This window comes from Aspergillus pseudodeflectus (assembly GCF_044049435.1).
Source record: "Aspergillus pseudodeflectus strain CBS 756.74 chromosome Unknown BJX68scaffold_20, whole genome shotgun sequence".
Classification (NCBI taxonomy): Eukaryota; Fungi; Ascomycota; class Eurotiomycetes; order Eurotiales; family Aspergillaceae; genus Aspergillus; species Aspergillus pseudodeflectus.
This window is the reverse complement of record NW_027263796.1, coordinates 107,705-122,882: the sequence shown is the minus strand read 5'-3', so window position 1 is coordinate 122,882 and position 15,178 is coordinate 107,705. Positions and strand designations below refer to the sequence as shown.

Here is a 15,178-nt window from a genome sequence, read left to right as displayed (position 1 = left end):
TGTCTGAAGGAGACATAGAAAGTCTATTTAAGTCTTTGGTATAGTATAGGAGGTGTCCGGTCCGGTAGGGTCTGAGCATCCGGATAGTCAATCGAGCAGAGACAATTATTCATCGTGCGCAGTGGAGCCTCGAAGAGACTGGAAATCAAATTGAATCCGATAGCTGAAGGTGAACGATGATTAGAAATTCAGGAGTAGAATATCCCCACTGATTTGAAAGCGACAGTCAGTTCCACATGGATGAGCTTCGTATACTCTGTTGCTGCATCAATCCGTGCGGTGCCAGCAATGAGTCGTTGGCATCGGCTCTGCGGGTGTGCGTAGGGAGGTGCGGCCGCACGTGCGGCTGTCCAATCATCACCTTCGATATACATCTGCTCAGCAGCGAGGGGTGCTCAACAATTCCTAATCAGCTCTCATGCCTTTCGTCAGCAAAAGCTCTAGGTCTATTACCGGTAAGCTTGGGCCCCTACGACTGGCCGCATGGTACATAAAAGGTTGAATGAAGCCGGGCTTGGACGCAGGTCGCCTCATTCTGTCATCACCTCACTTTTTCTCAGCTGCAACACGATACTACAGCAAACTCCACTCATGAGCTTCTCAACAAAGGTGATTTTCATCCCTGGTGCGTGGCACAACCCTCGCTGTTTCGACAAAGTGATTCGACGGCTGGAAGCCGACGGTTACCACACAGGCGTCGTCCACTTGCCCTCTGTTGGTCCTATCAAGCCTCAGTCCGATTTCTCGGAAGATGTATTTCGGATCAGGGAACACATAGAGAGCGCGGCCAATGCTGGCCAAAGAGTGGTGGTCGTGATGCACTCGTACGGTAGGCTTCCAGGCTATGAGGCAATTCGTGGCCTAGACTAGGCATCTCGACAGCGACAGGGTAAACCAGGGGGTGTCGTTCATCTCTTCTTTTGCTGTTCATTCATCGTTCCAGAGGGGAAATCTTTGATTACTTCTTTTGGCGGCGATGATCTCCCTTGGTTCCAAGTCTCAGACGATCGCTTGCTCGTGACACCGGCTACCCCCAGAGAAACATTCTACAACGACATGGGCGGACTTGATGCAGAAAGGGCTGTCGACGCGTTAAAACCGCACAGTTATCAGACATTTCATAGCAAGCTTACGTTCGCGGCTTGGAGGCATGTTCCTTCCACGTACCTCTATTGTCTGAGGGACGAGGCGATCCCACTCTCGGTGCAGAAAATGATGGTGGAGGAGGTCGCTAAAGGGATCGAGATTCACACTCACGTTGTGGATGCATCTCACAGCCCCTTTTTTACAGAGCCAGGCCATGTGGCAGATGCCATCAAAGCAGCCGCTCAGCGATCCTAGATTATGTTGAGAAGCTACGATGACTACAATCCGAGATTCTCCCAATGGGACTATCTCTCTTGGAATTGAAATCTTCTTCTATGTATAATTAATTTCCGCTGATAGGAAGACTCGCATTGCGTGTTCATTCTAAGTATCGTCTTCTATATCTATTGTCAGGAACGCGCTCGACAAAACAACCCGCGCGGCAACCTCACTGCAGACACACCGCGATCCAGGCACTTTCTGCGGGATGAAATTAACCCGCAGTCCGTGCAATTTCACGGCCGTATGCTTTACCTCTGGGTTTGCCGCTTTCTGTCGTTAGACCGCGCGTCGCCGCCATGTTTCAACAAGTTTATCCGGGAATGTACTAGACTCGAATGCCCTAATTCGCCTAGCAATTGCATATCAGAATGCAACCTCGGGTTGATAACGCTATGGGCCTTACCCCGCAGATAGCGATCAGGAAGCAGTGACTCACCCAGCGGTGAAATATGTTATAAATTAAGGCTTCCTGTGGTCCTCCTACAAAGTTCTCAACGTCGGCTTTGCTTACTTCAATTGGAAAAGCATCCATCATGCAAATTTCACTGCAGGAGGTCGCGGCCAACGCCGTTCAAGCCAGGAGTCGCATTCGCCATCATATCTATCAAACCCCTCTAATCCCAGCCAGGCGAATCGGTCATGACCAGGGCGCGAAGGTTCTGTTTAAAGCAGAAAACTTTCAACTCACCGGGTCTTTCAAAATACGAGGCGCACTTTCTAAACTGTCGTCCCCGTCAGCACAGGGACCCCTGATCACAGCGTCGTCAGGTAACCACGGCATTGGTGCCAGTCTTGCCGCGAGAGTGCTTGCAAAGGACCTTACCGTCGTCCTTCCCGATACAATCGTACAGGCAAAATTGGACAAAATCAAGTCGTTCGGTGTTGAAGTGATCCTTCATGGTGTGGAGACCGGCCTGGCCGAACAGCACGCGCAGCAGCTTGCTGCTTCAGGTTCCTACAATTATATTTCGCCGTACAACGACGCAGAAGTTATTGCGGGGCAAGGAACAATCGGACTTCAAATTCTTGAGCAGCTGGAAGAAGTCGCCAATGTCTTCATTTCCATGGGGGGCGGTGGGCTTCTCAGCGGCGTCGGATCCGTTCTCAAAACCTTTCGCCCCGAAACGAAGATATATGGAGTCTCCGCCAGCAACTCCAAGGCGTTGGCAGCCTCTCTAACGGCCGGCCATGTCGTGGAAACGGATCATTTCCCTACCCTGGCCGAGGCTGTGGCTGGTGGTATTGATCCCGACACGATAACACTAGGTCTGGCAAGCGCGGTCGTGGACTATGTTATTGAGTGCAACGAGGCAGAGATCTTGAGCTCCGCCCAGGCTCTTGCTGTTCAGGAGAATATCATCGCTGAGGGCTCCGCGGCGCTTGCTCTTGCCGGATTCAACAAAGTCGCTGAGAAATTGACCGGCCAAACGAGTGTCGTCCTTCTATGTGGTGGGAACGTCGACCATGATTACATCCGAAAGGCAGTATGTAGCTAATGTTTAAAATGTATTGGACAGTGTGATGAATTCAACCAAGTCTTCCCATTTAACTTCACAACAAGCGTACTTCGTTGGCCGACAGACTCCGCTCAAGCCCAACCCCATTCACCCCAGTACTTATCTCCCTGCGACAAGGCACGCACCAGTCAAGAAGTCATAGCAAAATGATAAAAGTTTGCTTTTACCGAGCATTGTTGGGCGAAGTCGGGTGAACGTGGTCGAAGGCGACCGGCCTGGCGCAGAAGGCCAAAATACGCCGTCGGTTAGAGGGAACAACCAGCGGCGCCGCCGGTGGTAAGAGTTTCGCCGCAGCAGTAATGGTGCTGACCATCGACTTCAATGTTCAGGCATTGGTCATGTGTGATCCAAAAGGTCGCGTCGACACTGCCGTGGTCGCAGGAAAACGACCGCGAACCGTCGCTTTTGCCAATTGTTTCAACGCAGTCACCTCCAACGGTGTCCCGCATTATGCAGCGGCCTCGACCATCGCCGACGTCGAATTGCGCTTTATGGCCCGGAACGTTCCAGTTCGTGTTCCATGCACCCCCAACCGAGCTTGATTGGGAACTGCAGCTGATGTATTTCCCATGAGCAATGTTACTCATGCAGAAAAGAGCAGCTAGCGTCGTCAGCGTCTTGACCGAATGGTGCATCATCGCGATTTTGGTCAAGAGTTTCCAAGTGGTAATCTAAGCTGCGGTCTCTGTTAGCCGTTACGGTGCGTCGATTGCGCAAGCAAATAACAAGTAAATAGCATACAGAGACTGAAGGATGAGCTTGCGTGAGGAAGCACAAGAGACCGAACGCCGGCTGTTCAGAGATGGTATGAGTATACGACATGGAGGAGAGACAATGGATTTATATACACAGTCTGGAAACAAAACATACATTTTGGCAGTGACTTTGCTGACTATCCCATGTGTGAATTTGCATCGCCCGGAGGAATCAAGGGAGGAGAGGACCCATATAATGCATCCCACTGCGGCCGCGGCTGCGGCTGCGGCTGACAGCAGTAATATTATGTCCGTTTCTGCAAAACACCATCGATCGAAGTCAGCTCTGTCCAAATTCAAGCTGAGATCAACACTCTAAAGTCGCGGCTGAGTGGTGAGGAAACGACTGTCCAACGGAGCCCGTATCGGGTGGTAGGTCAATTTCATGGGCTGGATCGCTTTCTAACCATTGAAGTAACAAAGGTGAAGCGGATAAGGATCCCGAGAGGCGAAAGTCATTCCCACTGGAGATGCTGACGGAATTGCAGCAGAGGTGCAGAGGCGATGTGGCTGCTGCGGGTGCGGCTGCGGGTGCGGCTGTGGAGATTGTCCACAATGACCGGGTTGATTGGCCCAGGCGAATTAGGATACATTCGCGTACCTAGGTATGAGAGCACTATTTCTACTCCACTTCGCATTTTCCTTCTATCTGGTCCACCGCCAACCAAGGGATGATGGCCTTGTTGTCCGGAGATAACACGTCCCCGGCGTTAGCCACGGACCTAGCCGGGGACTGGATCTGCGCGCTGAATATCCTTGCCTGTTATAAAAGTGTTTGTGAAGCATGACTGTCTATCTCGTTCAGTGAATTGGACGGCACAACAGGAAGACCTCAGAGAACGAATCTCAACGCTTCCGGTCAGAATGTCGACTCACAAAGCCCTAGTTCTCCACGCCCGGGACAAGCCGCTCGTCCTTGAAACCGTCCCCCTCCCAAGCGCATCAACTGGTGATGCGATTGTTCGCATCCTCGCTAGCGATATCGTACCCTACATGGGGGAGGTCATCAGCAATAAGCGCCCTTACCCACTGTCCCTGCCCATGACACCAGGAAACACCGCCATTGGCCGAGTACATGAAGTTGGACCGGATGCCGTGGACCTCACGCCCGGCCAGCTCGTCTTCTGCGACATTACCATTCGCGCCCGAGATAATCCGGCCGTTTCTATTCTCTACGGTGTACACGGTGGCGGATATCCCGCGGCACAAAAACTCATGGATGGAGTTTGGCGTAACGCAACATACGCCGAATATGCGCGATTCCCGCTGGAAAATCTATACCGTCTTAATGAGGCGTCTCTTCTTGGACCACTGAGATACAGCATAAATGATCTGTGTCTCTTGCCCGCCTGCCTTGTTCCATTTGGTGGTCTTTCTGAGGTCGGCTTGAAGCCTGGTGAGGTGGTGATTGTCGCCCCCGCAACAGGGCGATATGGCGGCGCCGCCGTGAACATTGCCCTGGCAATGGGCGCGACAGTGATCGCTGGCGGGCGGAACATAACTGCGTTGGAGAAGCTGAAGAGCATCCATGCCACGAATCGATTAAGAACTGTCCAGATCACTGGTGATGCCACCGCTGATACCGAGTTGTTCCGTGCAGCAGCTAGGAAGGATGGAGCAGATGTGTACCTTGACCTTTCGCCACCAGCCGTTCAAGGCTTATCACTCCTCGCGTCTGGCATCCGGTCATTGCGTGCCTTTGGTCGATGCGTTGTTATGGGAGGTAATTCGGGAAATATTGACTTCCCTTACCTCGAGATCATGTTCAAGAGTATTCGAATCCAGGGGCGGTTCATGTACGATCGCCAGCATGTGCTTCAATTGATCCAGATGGTCGAATCGGGATTGCTTCCTCTAGGCAAGGAGTCTGGTGTCTCTCAGACGGAGGTCTTTGGGCTCGAACAGATCGAAGAGGCTTTGCAGGCCGCTGGCAAGCTGAGCGGGTGGGGTGGGCATGTGGTGCTCAAGCCATAAAGCATACAGATCTGTTTTTAGTCATCGCTTTCGTGTTTTGAGGACGTTCAGATACCTCAGTCGCCCTGTATACATCTTGCCAGACCCAGACAATTCCTATAGGGGCTAGGCTTGTCAGCTATACTGCCTGTATAATAGGCCTGGAAGGGCCACAGCACTAGATACGCAAGTGAAGGATTTACTCGATAATTATCGCTCCGGATTCAATAATGGAAAGACATAGTCGAGGTTAAACGGGTGTAGATAACTACCTAGTGAACCCACGGGTAGCGTGACAGACAACGAGCCACGGCCCTATCCCGAGTCTCTCCCCTCCTTTTCCTCCGTGCTGCTTCCCTTCTTCACTTTCCCATCATTTCTTGATCCGCCACACCACCGAGCCCCTTGTCTCCGAGATTCTGGGAAGCGGCCAGTGGTCACCTAGAAGCCCTCATTTAAAGTTCCTATCATGTGCTCCGAGCCTGAGAGGTTCAACAATTCCTGACGGCTTTTGCCATCCTGGTCTTCAGCTGTGCAGTGTATGAGTACTTCATACGAAGGTATGTGTATTGGGGACAACTATTTTACAAACTACTCATATCAGGATCGGAAGGCAGATTAGTCGTTATACCTGTACGACGCTTCGTCTTCGCCTCGGTGAATGGGAGGTTTCAGGGCACCCCGACGACATTGACGAATGCCTTGGATGAGAGCGAGGTAACATCACACTTTATATCTAGAATCTCCTATTGTACCGAGCTAATACAAACATTCTGTATAGGGAATCTCCGAGAATGGACCATGTGGCTGTGGAAATTGAGATTCTGCGCCTCAAGATTCGATGCGAGGATCTCCGCCTCCAGCTTCCCCCTTCTACTGCCGATATCGATTAATGGTCAATCGTGGACCGCTCCGATTTCTCCGATACTGCAACCACGGGCGTATCCTTCTGTACGGTAGCCTCAGCCTCGACTATCGGGCCTTGCAGTGTACCCGGAGCTTTCATATTACATTATTGTTTCAAGGTCAGACTAGGGGTGTTGAAGATGGTCCAGATTTCCTCGAGCGTGTATCCGCGAGTTTCTACGAAGAAGAACCAAACTGCCAGAAGCTACAGAAATAATGAGCTAGCGGTTTTATATTATTATGTAGCCTCATACCTCTAATCCGGTGTACATGATGTATATAATATAGTACCGCCACCCTATGTTTTCCAGACCAACGGGGTTGACGAAGGTGGAAAAGAATCCGCTGATATGCATGACTCCAGTCATGTATGCCACTCCGCGTGCGCGAATCTCGAAAGGCAGGAGTTCTGCTGGGTATCCCTAGAGAGGAGTCCAACCGATATCATACGCGCCGTTGGACAGGAAAATAGCGACCAGCACACCGATTGCCCAGTTTGTTCCCCCTCGTGTGCTGTACACTGCATCCCATTCGTGTTAGTTATATGCTCATATCATGCTACAGCATCTGTCCTTTCCCACTTCGTGGAGCCGAGTGATACTTACAGGCTGCAAAGGTAGTTTGACCGAAATAGGTTGCTGAGATTGCACACCCCGGGGAAGGTGGCATAGCAGATATCATCGACAGGCTCGGCTGGGGAATTAGATTCGATGAGGAATGTTCTCGCTGCGGGCCTATCCCCCAACGCCCCTACTTGAAGCTGCCATCTACGGAATGGCTTGTAGTGTCAACTCTGCAATCGTGTGGTGGCGAGACTTTGACTACATTCGAGCGTACATTAGGAAGCAGCTGATCGGCTTGTTCAGCGTTCGCACGGAAACAACCCCTCAACTACAGACTGTTCAGGCACTTCTTATCATCTGCTTCCGGGCTGAACTGGTGTCCACGGACTATTCCGACCTGGTTGGCCTCCCAGCTATCGCTACCTTTGCTTGCAAGCTGGCCCAAGACTTAACTCTAGATATTTTCCCTCAGCCCGGTGTGGATGGCGCAACCGAAGATGAACCACTGCGACGGAGTATCTGGAAAGGATGCCTCTTCTTGGATGTGTATATGGCGGCCTGCTTTGGCCATCCTCCCAGTATTGGCCCAGACAAATGGGTGCCTTTACAATTATATACAGCGGAACCGGTAGATGCCTCCAACTGGGCTCTAGCAGCCTTTGACGATCTTATCTTGTTGTCTCGCGACCTGCACCAAATCCTATTTACGGATTACGGGGTGCAGCAGTTCTCCATTGGAGAGCTTTGGAGAGGTGCTGTCACCACGCTACAAGCTCTAAACGAGAGTGAGCAACGGATGTCCGCAAGAATTCAAGCGTACGATCTGGATACCAGGCACGCCCTCGAAATGTACGGGCGGGATAATAGGCTTCTCCTCGCCCGTGGCATCAAATTGAATATGGCGCACTTGCCCGTGGAATTGTCCGATATACCAGATCTGAAATCATTGCTAGACGAGCAAACTGAGCTGGTCATCCACGAGGCCCTCCTGACACTGTCAGCCCTCAGCCGCGGGTTTCTACAATCGCCATATCCCCGCATGGGATTCCCTCTCTACTTCATTGTCCGAGCCTTATTTCTTGCGGTTGAATATGCCAACACACTCAACCACAGTGCTTCGAGGCCCAGCAGTCTACGACAACGACTCTCGAGCGCAATAGACCTCGCAAAGCACTTCACAGACGTACTTCTTGAGCCAAATAAATGGGGGACTGAGTGGTGTCAGGGAAACACAATGCGAGGTGTCTTGTCGCATCTCTCGTCTGAGCTCTCCGTTACTCAATGGCCGCCTGACCTTCCATCGAACCATTACGATACGGCCGATTTCGAGCCCTGGGATTCCTACTTCGACGCAGAGTTGATTAGTGGATTTTTTGCACCCGCGAACTGGGACACCCTGATTGAGCAATACGGGTTTGACTCGTGGCTGCTGTCTGCATATCCAGGTTCATAGGTTATAGACAGACCTTACAGCAAACCATGCTAACAAGTAACTGTGCGCCTGGTGTATGTCCAAGTGTATCAAGAACGCGTTGCCTGTGCTGCCTGTCCGGGATGGGCAGTCAATCTTTTCCTCCTGCTGCCAGACAACCCCCGAGAGCCGCTTTTGGGACGACGACGAGGCACATGCACACACATGGTCCGAATGCGTGGGGTTCGTCGCCGGGGGGGTGACTCTGGGAGGTGCGGTGCGGCTTGTCGCCGATGACCCGCAGCCGCACATCCGACGGTCTGCCGGCGCTCACCCGCTCTTGGGGGAGCACAGGGCTCGAGTTTGGGTTTTATAGTTTTCCATTTCTCGTTTTCGGCGGACCCTAAAATATGTGCGGCATGTGGTAGGCCTCTTAAACTCAAACCCCGTAAACATGCAATCAATCGACTTGAGGAACAATGTTTCTCCCATTCACCTCGAAAGAGACAGCATCAGCATTCGAGGCTTCCTTTCAACATCTGGCGTCGCCAACTTCCTGGGGCTAAAATACGCCACGATACCACTGCGATTCCAAGATGCAGTCCCCGCTCCTCTTGCGGGCAAGGTAGACGGGACCAAATACGGGCCACGATGCCCCCAGAAGGTCGACCGGATTCATGGCCTGATGGAAAACATGTTTGAAAAGTTGTCGAGCGACCAGTGGTGTGACGAGGTCGGTTGCTTGCACTTGAATATATATGCCCCTCCAACCGCAAGCATCTCGGGAAAAGAGGCTCTGCCTGTGTTTGCCTGGATTCACGGAGGTGCATTCAATAACGGTGACAACACAACCGAGTTTGGTATATCTTCCCTGTTGCCCAGGAAGGGACTCTAAAGTTCGCCAAGCTAATGTTCGCATAGATGGCAACCATTTAGTACGCCGGTCCATGAACCTCGGCCAACCGATTATCGTGGTCGCGATCAACTACCGACTGAACGTGTTCGGCTTCTCATCTTGCGGAGAACTTGTCCAGGAGGCAATGCAGCAACGAAAAGTCCCAGTCCGCAACCAGGGTCTCCGCGACCAGCGGCTTGCGTTGCAGTGGATTCAGGCCAATATCCACAACTTCGGCGGGGATGCAGCGCGTGTTACAGTAGGAGGAGAGTCTGCGGGTGCTGCGTCGGTTTTCTATAACCTGAAAAGCACAGAGCCACTATTCCACCAGGCATTCATTCAGTCCTCACCCTTGCCGCAGCTACGGAGCTTCGAGAAAGCCCAGCAGGACTTTGATAGTCTCGTGGAGGCAGCTGGAATTAACGGGGGCCTACCAGGCCAGGAAAAGCTCGCGCAGCTTCGGAAATTGTCTTGGGCTGAACTGGTCCATCTCTTCAGTGGCAAAGTCTCCACGCCTATTTTCGATCCCAACTGGTTTGCTGGGCGACCCTCAAGCTCTACTGACACCCGGTTCTGGGCAGATATACCGACTTGGTGTGAGAGGGTCATCTTGGGACACACCAGAGACGAGGCTTCTCTATTTCTAGCCCCGTTGCTTACGATGCCGATGACGGAGATCCGCACTGTGCTGCGTAGCGCACTTGAGGGAGCGGGCATTGATCTTGATGAATATACGTCACCTACCGAGTTGGTCCGACCCCTGTCTCTGCCAGTCACCCTCAACACATTTGTTCGACCGTGTCTGGCACTTGGGACTACAGCCGCGAGTCAGGGAAAGACAATTTACATCCACGACTTTGCTGTAGTGGATCCATTTGCCGGTCCTTTGAATGGATTTGCGTGGCATTCAATTGGGAATGCTATCTTAGTCTATCAGCCGGCGTGTCGGCGGAACTCGGCGATTAGCAAAGTAGCCGACCAACTGTCCGAGAGATTCATGAGCTTCTTACATGGCGGTCAACCCTGGCAGGCATTTGGTGTGGAGTTTAATAAACTAGTTCTTGATGGAGCGGGGGCCCCTATGGAGGAGGTGCATTCTGCTTTAGCTACTCAGTCGCTGCCGAGTCCAAACATGGGTGTAGGTTTTGTTATGTCGTTACTAAGGACGCTAGCCTAATTGCAATATTTGGTCATGTTCATCTTATCACGCTGTCACGCCTTGTAAAATGATTTGATCAAGGGTATCCTCAATCCAGATAGGAGAACATGCCCCATCTATGATGGCGCATCCCGGTTTGTCCTCACGTCCAAGAGTCTCCGAAACTATAAAACTGCAGAGTTTCAGTCCGACCACCATCGCAAATACATAACCAGACGGTGCAACCGATAAGCGGACCCGGCATTCGATTTTTAAGGCCCTACGTGTGGGGCCAGGATCTTCTCACCCCTGTCTCCCCCGAAACCCCCGCATTATCTGCTTGGGGTTTTTCCCGGGTTTGCGATCCCGTGGAATTTGCTTTTCCTAGCCAATCATCAAGCTACAGCTTCGCGGTGCGGCCCAGACCATCTCCGCTGTTCTAGTACTGACCATGACTTGGCTGTCAGCAGCTCCCGCTCTCTATAAATGAGCTCTCCCCACGGCACCCCAAACCCCGCGGTATCATCCCCATCTAGCATTCTGCCCCATTCTCTGACCATAACTATTTTCACCATGAGCACCGACATTGAAGTGGGGTCTACCCGAAAGAACGAGGCCGCCCCGCACACCGAGACGATTGAGAACACTGCGCAGCTCAAGGAACAGTCCGATGTCGACATTGACGAGAAATACACCTATGAAGAGCAGCGAAAGATCATCCACCGGGTTGACCGGCGACTGATCCTGTCCTGTGGGCTCGCGTACTGTATTAGCTTGATGGATAGAACTAATGTCTCTATGGCATCCATTGCTGGGTGAGACGGCTTCGGGACTGCTCCTGCATGCTTTCTGCACCCGCTAACTCTTCGTGTTGCACGTGAATAGAATGTCCGAGGACCTCAAGTTGGACGTCGGATTCCGCTATGTATGTACTTCAACTTGCTGGCCCGGTGATTCTTACGCTGATACAGGACAGTCAATCATGGTCCTCGTTTTCTTCATCCCATATATCATCTTTCAACCGCTTGCAACAGCCATAATTCGCGCTATCGGACCCCGCATTTTCATCTCGTCCATTGTCATGACCTGGGGAGCCGTCTTGATTGTAAGTCCTGCGAGCGGATCCCTATTGATTGTTTGATTGACCGGAACAGGGGTTTGCATTCTCTCCCGATTGGCAGACTCTCAGCGGGCTCCGCGCGCTTCTCGGTCTCCTTGAAGCTGGCTTCTTCCCGGGCTCAGTATATCTGCTATCATGCTGGTATTCGAGATGTATGTACCCCGGAGGAAGTCGCCCACCGACCCATGAATTACCCCGCTAACACCTTTCCTGTGTTCTCCAGACGATGTACAAAAGCGATACTCCGCATTTTACATTATTGGCTGCGTTGCATCGGCCCTGTCGGGGATCCTGTGTTTTGGCTTCAGTCAAATGAACGGTCTCCAGGGGCACTCGGGGTGGATGTGGATCTTTATTATGCAGGGAGTCGTAAGTCCAAACCTCGGCCGAGACCGTTCTGGATGCCTGACGCTGATAGTACATACATAGGTCACTTTTCTGGTCGGCATCATCTACTTTATTTTCGTCGTTGATTTCCCAGATAAAGGCCACAAGGCATGGGGCTTTCTTACCCAGGAGGAATGTGCATTTATCCTCCGACGACTTGACCGAGACCGCGCCGATGCCCAGCCTGAACCATTCTCTCTGGCAAAGTTCTTACGTCCTGCGCTTGACTTGAAGATATGGGGGCTTGGAATGATCTTCTTGTATGTGGAATTTTGTCACCTGCCCTAGACGCTCTTACAGTAGCTAACACGCCATAGCTGCCTCACGACAGTCACCTACTCGATTTTCTACTTCCTGCCGGTGATCTTGCGCCAGAACATGGGCTTTAGTGTTGCTGCATCCCAATGCCTCGTCGCTCCTCCTTACGTCCTGGCTGGAATCCTTATGTGGACAACTTCATGGGCTGGTGATAAATACCGCATTAGAGGCCCAATCCTGGTGCTAAATAGCATTATTACTCTGATTGGCCTGCCAATCATGGGCTTCGCCAGCAACTCGGGTGTACGATATTTCGGGGTGTTTATCACCACTGCAGGAGCAAACGCGAATATCCCAGCATCCATGGCCTACCTTGCAAACAACATTAGAGGCCAGTGGACGCGTGCATTCTCCAGTGCATGTCTCGTTGGGCTTGGAGGTATTGGAGGCATTGCGGGGAGCTTGGTGTTCCGGTCCCAGGATGCACCAGAGTACAGGCCGGGTATCTGGGCTGCTATCGCGTGAGTATCCAATCTGCTGTTAAACGAAAAGGACTGCAGAACAGCGAGCTGACTCGGGCTCTGTAGCTGCCAACTGCTTCTAATCGTCATCGTGGTCCTGCTCAGCATTTATTTCTGGATCAGCAACCGCAAGGCGGACCGCGGAGAGAAGATCCTCGAGGGCTCCCGTGAGTTCAGGTATACACTGTAATCTCTGGGATTGGAATTGCCGCCCACGTTCCCTGCTCCGGTTGTAGTTCCACTCGATTTCAGTTATTATGCATGTATCGTGCCGTGTACCTGGTCCTCCCTTTGAGTCTTCTTTTTTGTTCACGGGCTAGCAACAATACCTTGAGATTGGCAATTTGCTTAGCTATGATTTGCTAAGACGATACAATAAAACCACGCAAGTCAGTAACGATAACAAGCTTCCTTGATTCAATGTTATAAAATGAAGTGAAAGCAGAAAAGCAAAACTACCAGCTGTTTTATGTCCTAACTACTGAGCCGTCCTGCCAAATCGAGATCCACGTGGTTCAACATGATAACAACACGCACCGAAGCCCTTGTTGATCTCCACGCGGTCATGGGGGACAAACATCCCGCGCCCAAACCCTGGCAGCGGGTTGTCGGCGATGGGCCGCCGCATGGGCTCCCCACGCAACTCCACTGGCCATTCAGCCATGCCGAATCGTACTTAGGTCCTTCGTGCGAGTGGCAATCTAGTGAGACTCTCCTTGGCCGGCTATGCAGGGTGGGAAAGTGAATGTCAGGGATCGCGGCCCCTCCCTTCGTATAAACACTCCCATTTGACCCAATCGAGGAATTGTCCAAAGAATCGATGGCGGGGAACCCCACTGGCCGTCAATTCAGAGAGGTTAGACCCCGATGACAATCATAGTACGTTCTTCCAATCTCAGGGTTATCCAGGGATGCAAGATACATTTTCCACGCCTGCGGCCTGGGCTAAACGGGTGTCCGCCTTTCTCGTCACTGCGGGGCCATCTCTTTTGTCCCGCTTTTCAGGAGGTGGTTTGGGATGGGAAGGGTCCTCCCGGCAAGCCCCAATTCTTGTCTAGGAAACTCTTCTCAGAAACAGTCTTGAAGCTCAGTTCATGATGCCGGGCAAAAAACTGGCCATCACTACCTCATCACTTGGTCTCCCTGCCTTCCACTCACTGCCCAAGAAGATCGAAGCTGCTTCCTCTCATGGATTCGCGTCTCTCGAGTTTGTTTACCAGGAGATCGTGGACTATGAACTTTCTCAATTTCCACTGTTAAGAACTTGCGATGCCGCTTCTTCCAGGAGGACTTTCCGCTGGGTCTAACTTGGTCTCGGCATATGCGTGTTTTGCCGCTGGAGACTGAAGTCGGGTCGTATATGGCTTTGGTTCAGATGGCGAGAGCATTGCTGCTTGAGAAGAGCTGGACTGGTGTGATTTCGATGAGAATGCGCGGAGGGGGCTGCGGTCAACCATCAGATGGACATTAGTGGTGGTAAGCAAGGGTTTGGCGAGATGGTCAAGAAGTGCGCCATGCCTGGAATCCCCAACCGCATCATCATTGCGGTCTTGCCCATGCTCCTGCAGAATCTCACCGGGTATGTTCATTTTGTTTTTCCTCCGCATGTCCTAGTTCCGTCTCGGTTCTGTTCTGTACGACACTGACTTTTGTTTCGCATCAACGCGATTAACCACTACTCCCCAAAATCTTCGGGTCCATAGGCTTCTCCGGAACCTGTCTGCAACTCCTCGCAACAGGCGTCTCCCTCCTCGTAAAAACGTTCACAACTCTCGTCTTCATGATCTAGATTGTCGACCTCTTTGACCGCCGCCTTCCCCTCCTCGTCGGCGCCGTCGGCGCCGGAATCGCCATGTTCTACCTCACCATCTACACGCAGCTCAGGGCTCCTTCGACTCGCTCCCGCCGAGCGAAGCTTGCGCCCGAGCCGCCGTCGGCATGGTGTACTCTACGCGATATTTTATGGGCTCTCCTGGAACAGGACTCCATGGATCTTCGCGTCGAAGTTGCTCCCGCTGCATTTCCGGACGATCAGCATGATGTGTGCGGTTTGCATGGAGTGGCTGGCGCGGTTTATTGTTCATGTTGAGGAGGCGTAAGATGTTCTACTACTAGATGGTCTTCGTCTCTCTTTGGTACTCTAGACAACAACAGAACCAGTGCAAAGTCACATATGAGATATAGTATTAGAAATACCTACATAGCCTAACGCGTATCTTCTGCTTTATATATATCCTCCCTGCAGTAGTGGTTCACAGTGAATGTACCAGCAAGGTCGATAACTATTTATGTATAGTAATATATAAAAGTAGGAGATTTTCGAGATCTAAACGCACTTCTACTATGTAGGTCATTTCTCAAGGCACTAATCTTAGCCCTTAGGGGC

At 51.8% G+C, this 15,178-nt stretch overlaps 7 protein-coding genes across 7 annotated transcripts; all 7 read left to right on the top strand.

The window, feature by feature from the left end:
• Window positions 1-502: 502 nt before the first annotated feature.
• On the top strand, window positions 503-1,341 carry BJX68DRAFT_255149 (alpha/beta hydrolase; the record flags this gene model as incomplete). The annotated part of the gene is made up of 3 exons (XM_071042995.1): window positions 503-520; window positions 610-856; window positions 899-1,341. The coding sequence occupies 3 exons, from the start codon at window positions 503-505 to the stop codon at window positions 1,339-1,341; spliced, it is 708 nt and encodes a 235-aa protein (XP_070899268.1).
• A 560-nt stretch (window positions 1,342-1,901) lies between these two features.
• BJX68DRAFT_266610 (threonine ammonia-lyase) lies at window positions 1,902-3,560 on the top strand (the record flags this gene model as incomplete). The annotated part of the gene is made up of 3 exons (XM_071045547.1): window positions 1,902-2,852; window positions 3,092-3,394; window positions 3,477-3,560. The coding sequence occupies 3 exons, from the start codon at window positions 1,902-1,904 to the stop codon at window positions 3,558-3,560; spliced, it is 1,338 nt and encodes a 445-aa protein (XP_070899267.1).
• Window positions 3,561-4,504: 944 nt separating this feature from the next.
• Window positions 4,505-5,614, top strand: BJX68DRAFT_266609 (isopropanol dehydrogenase; the record flags this gene model as incomplete). The annotated part of the gene is made up of 1 exon (XM_071045546.1): window positions 4,505-5,614. The coding sequence occupies one exon, from the start codon at window positions 4,505-4,507 to the stop codon at window positions 5,612-5,614; it is 1,110 nt and encodes a 369-aa protein (XP_070899266.1).
• A 1,602-nt stretch (window positions 5,615-7,216) lies between these two features.
• On the top strand, window positions 7,217-8,515 carry BJX68DRAFT_266608 (fungal specific transcription factor domain-containing protein; the record flags this gene model as incomplete). The annotated part of the gene is made up of 1 exon (XM_071045545.1): window positions 7,217-8,515. The coding sequence occupies one exon, from the start codon at window positions 7,217-7,219 to the stop codon at window positions 8,513-8,515; it is 1,299 nt and encodes a 432-aa protein (XP_070899265.1).
• A 412-nt stretch (window positions 8,516-8,927) lies between these two features.
• BJX68DRAFT_275737 (putative carboxylesterase) lies at window positions 8,928-10,531 on the top strand (the record flags this gene model as incomplete). Its single annotated transcript, XM_071047908.1, has 3 exons — window positions 8,928-9,333; window positions 9,395-10,458; window positions 10,511-10,531. 3 exons carry the CDS (start codon window positions 8,928-8,930, stop codon window positions 10,529-10,531), a joined length of 1,491 nt encoding a protein of 496 aa, XP_070899264.1.
• Window positions 10,532-11,079: 548 nt separating this feature from the next.
• Window positions 11,080-12,982, top strand: BJX68DRAFT_255145 (major facilitator superfamily domain-containing protein; the record flags this gene model as incomplete). Its single annotated transcript, XM_071042994.1, has 9 exons — window positions 11,080-11,097; window positions 11,173-11,321; window positions 11,392-11,431; window positions 11,483-11,611; window positions 11,661-11,778; window positions 11,850-11,995; window positions 12,056-12,273; window positions 12,331-12,792; window positions 12,859-12,982. 9 exons carry the CDS (start codon window positions 11,080-11,082, stop codon window positions 12,980-12,982), a joined length of 1,404 nt encoding a protein of 467 aa, XP_070899263.1.
• Window positions 12,983-14,306: 1,324 nt separating this feature from the next.
• BJX68DRAFT_266605 (uncharacterized protein) lies at window positions 14,307-14,881 on the top strand (the record flags this gene model as incomplete). Its single annotated transcript, XM_071045544.1, has 2 exons — window positions 14,307-14,426; window positions 14,582-14,881. The coding sequence occupies 2 exons, from the start codon at window positions 14,307-14,309 to the stop codon at window positions 14,879-14,881; spliced, it is 420 nt and encodes a 139-aa protein (XP_070899262.1).
• Between the last annotated feature and the right edge of the window lie 297 nt (window positions 14,882-15,178).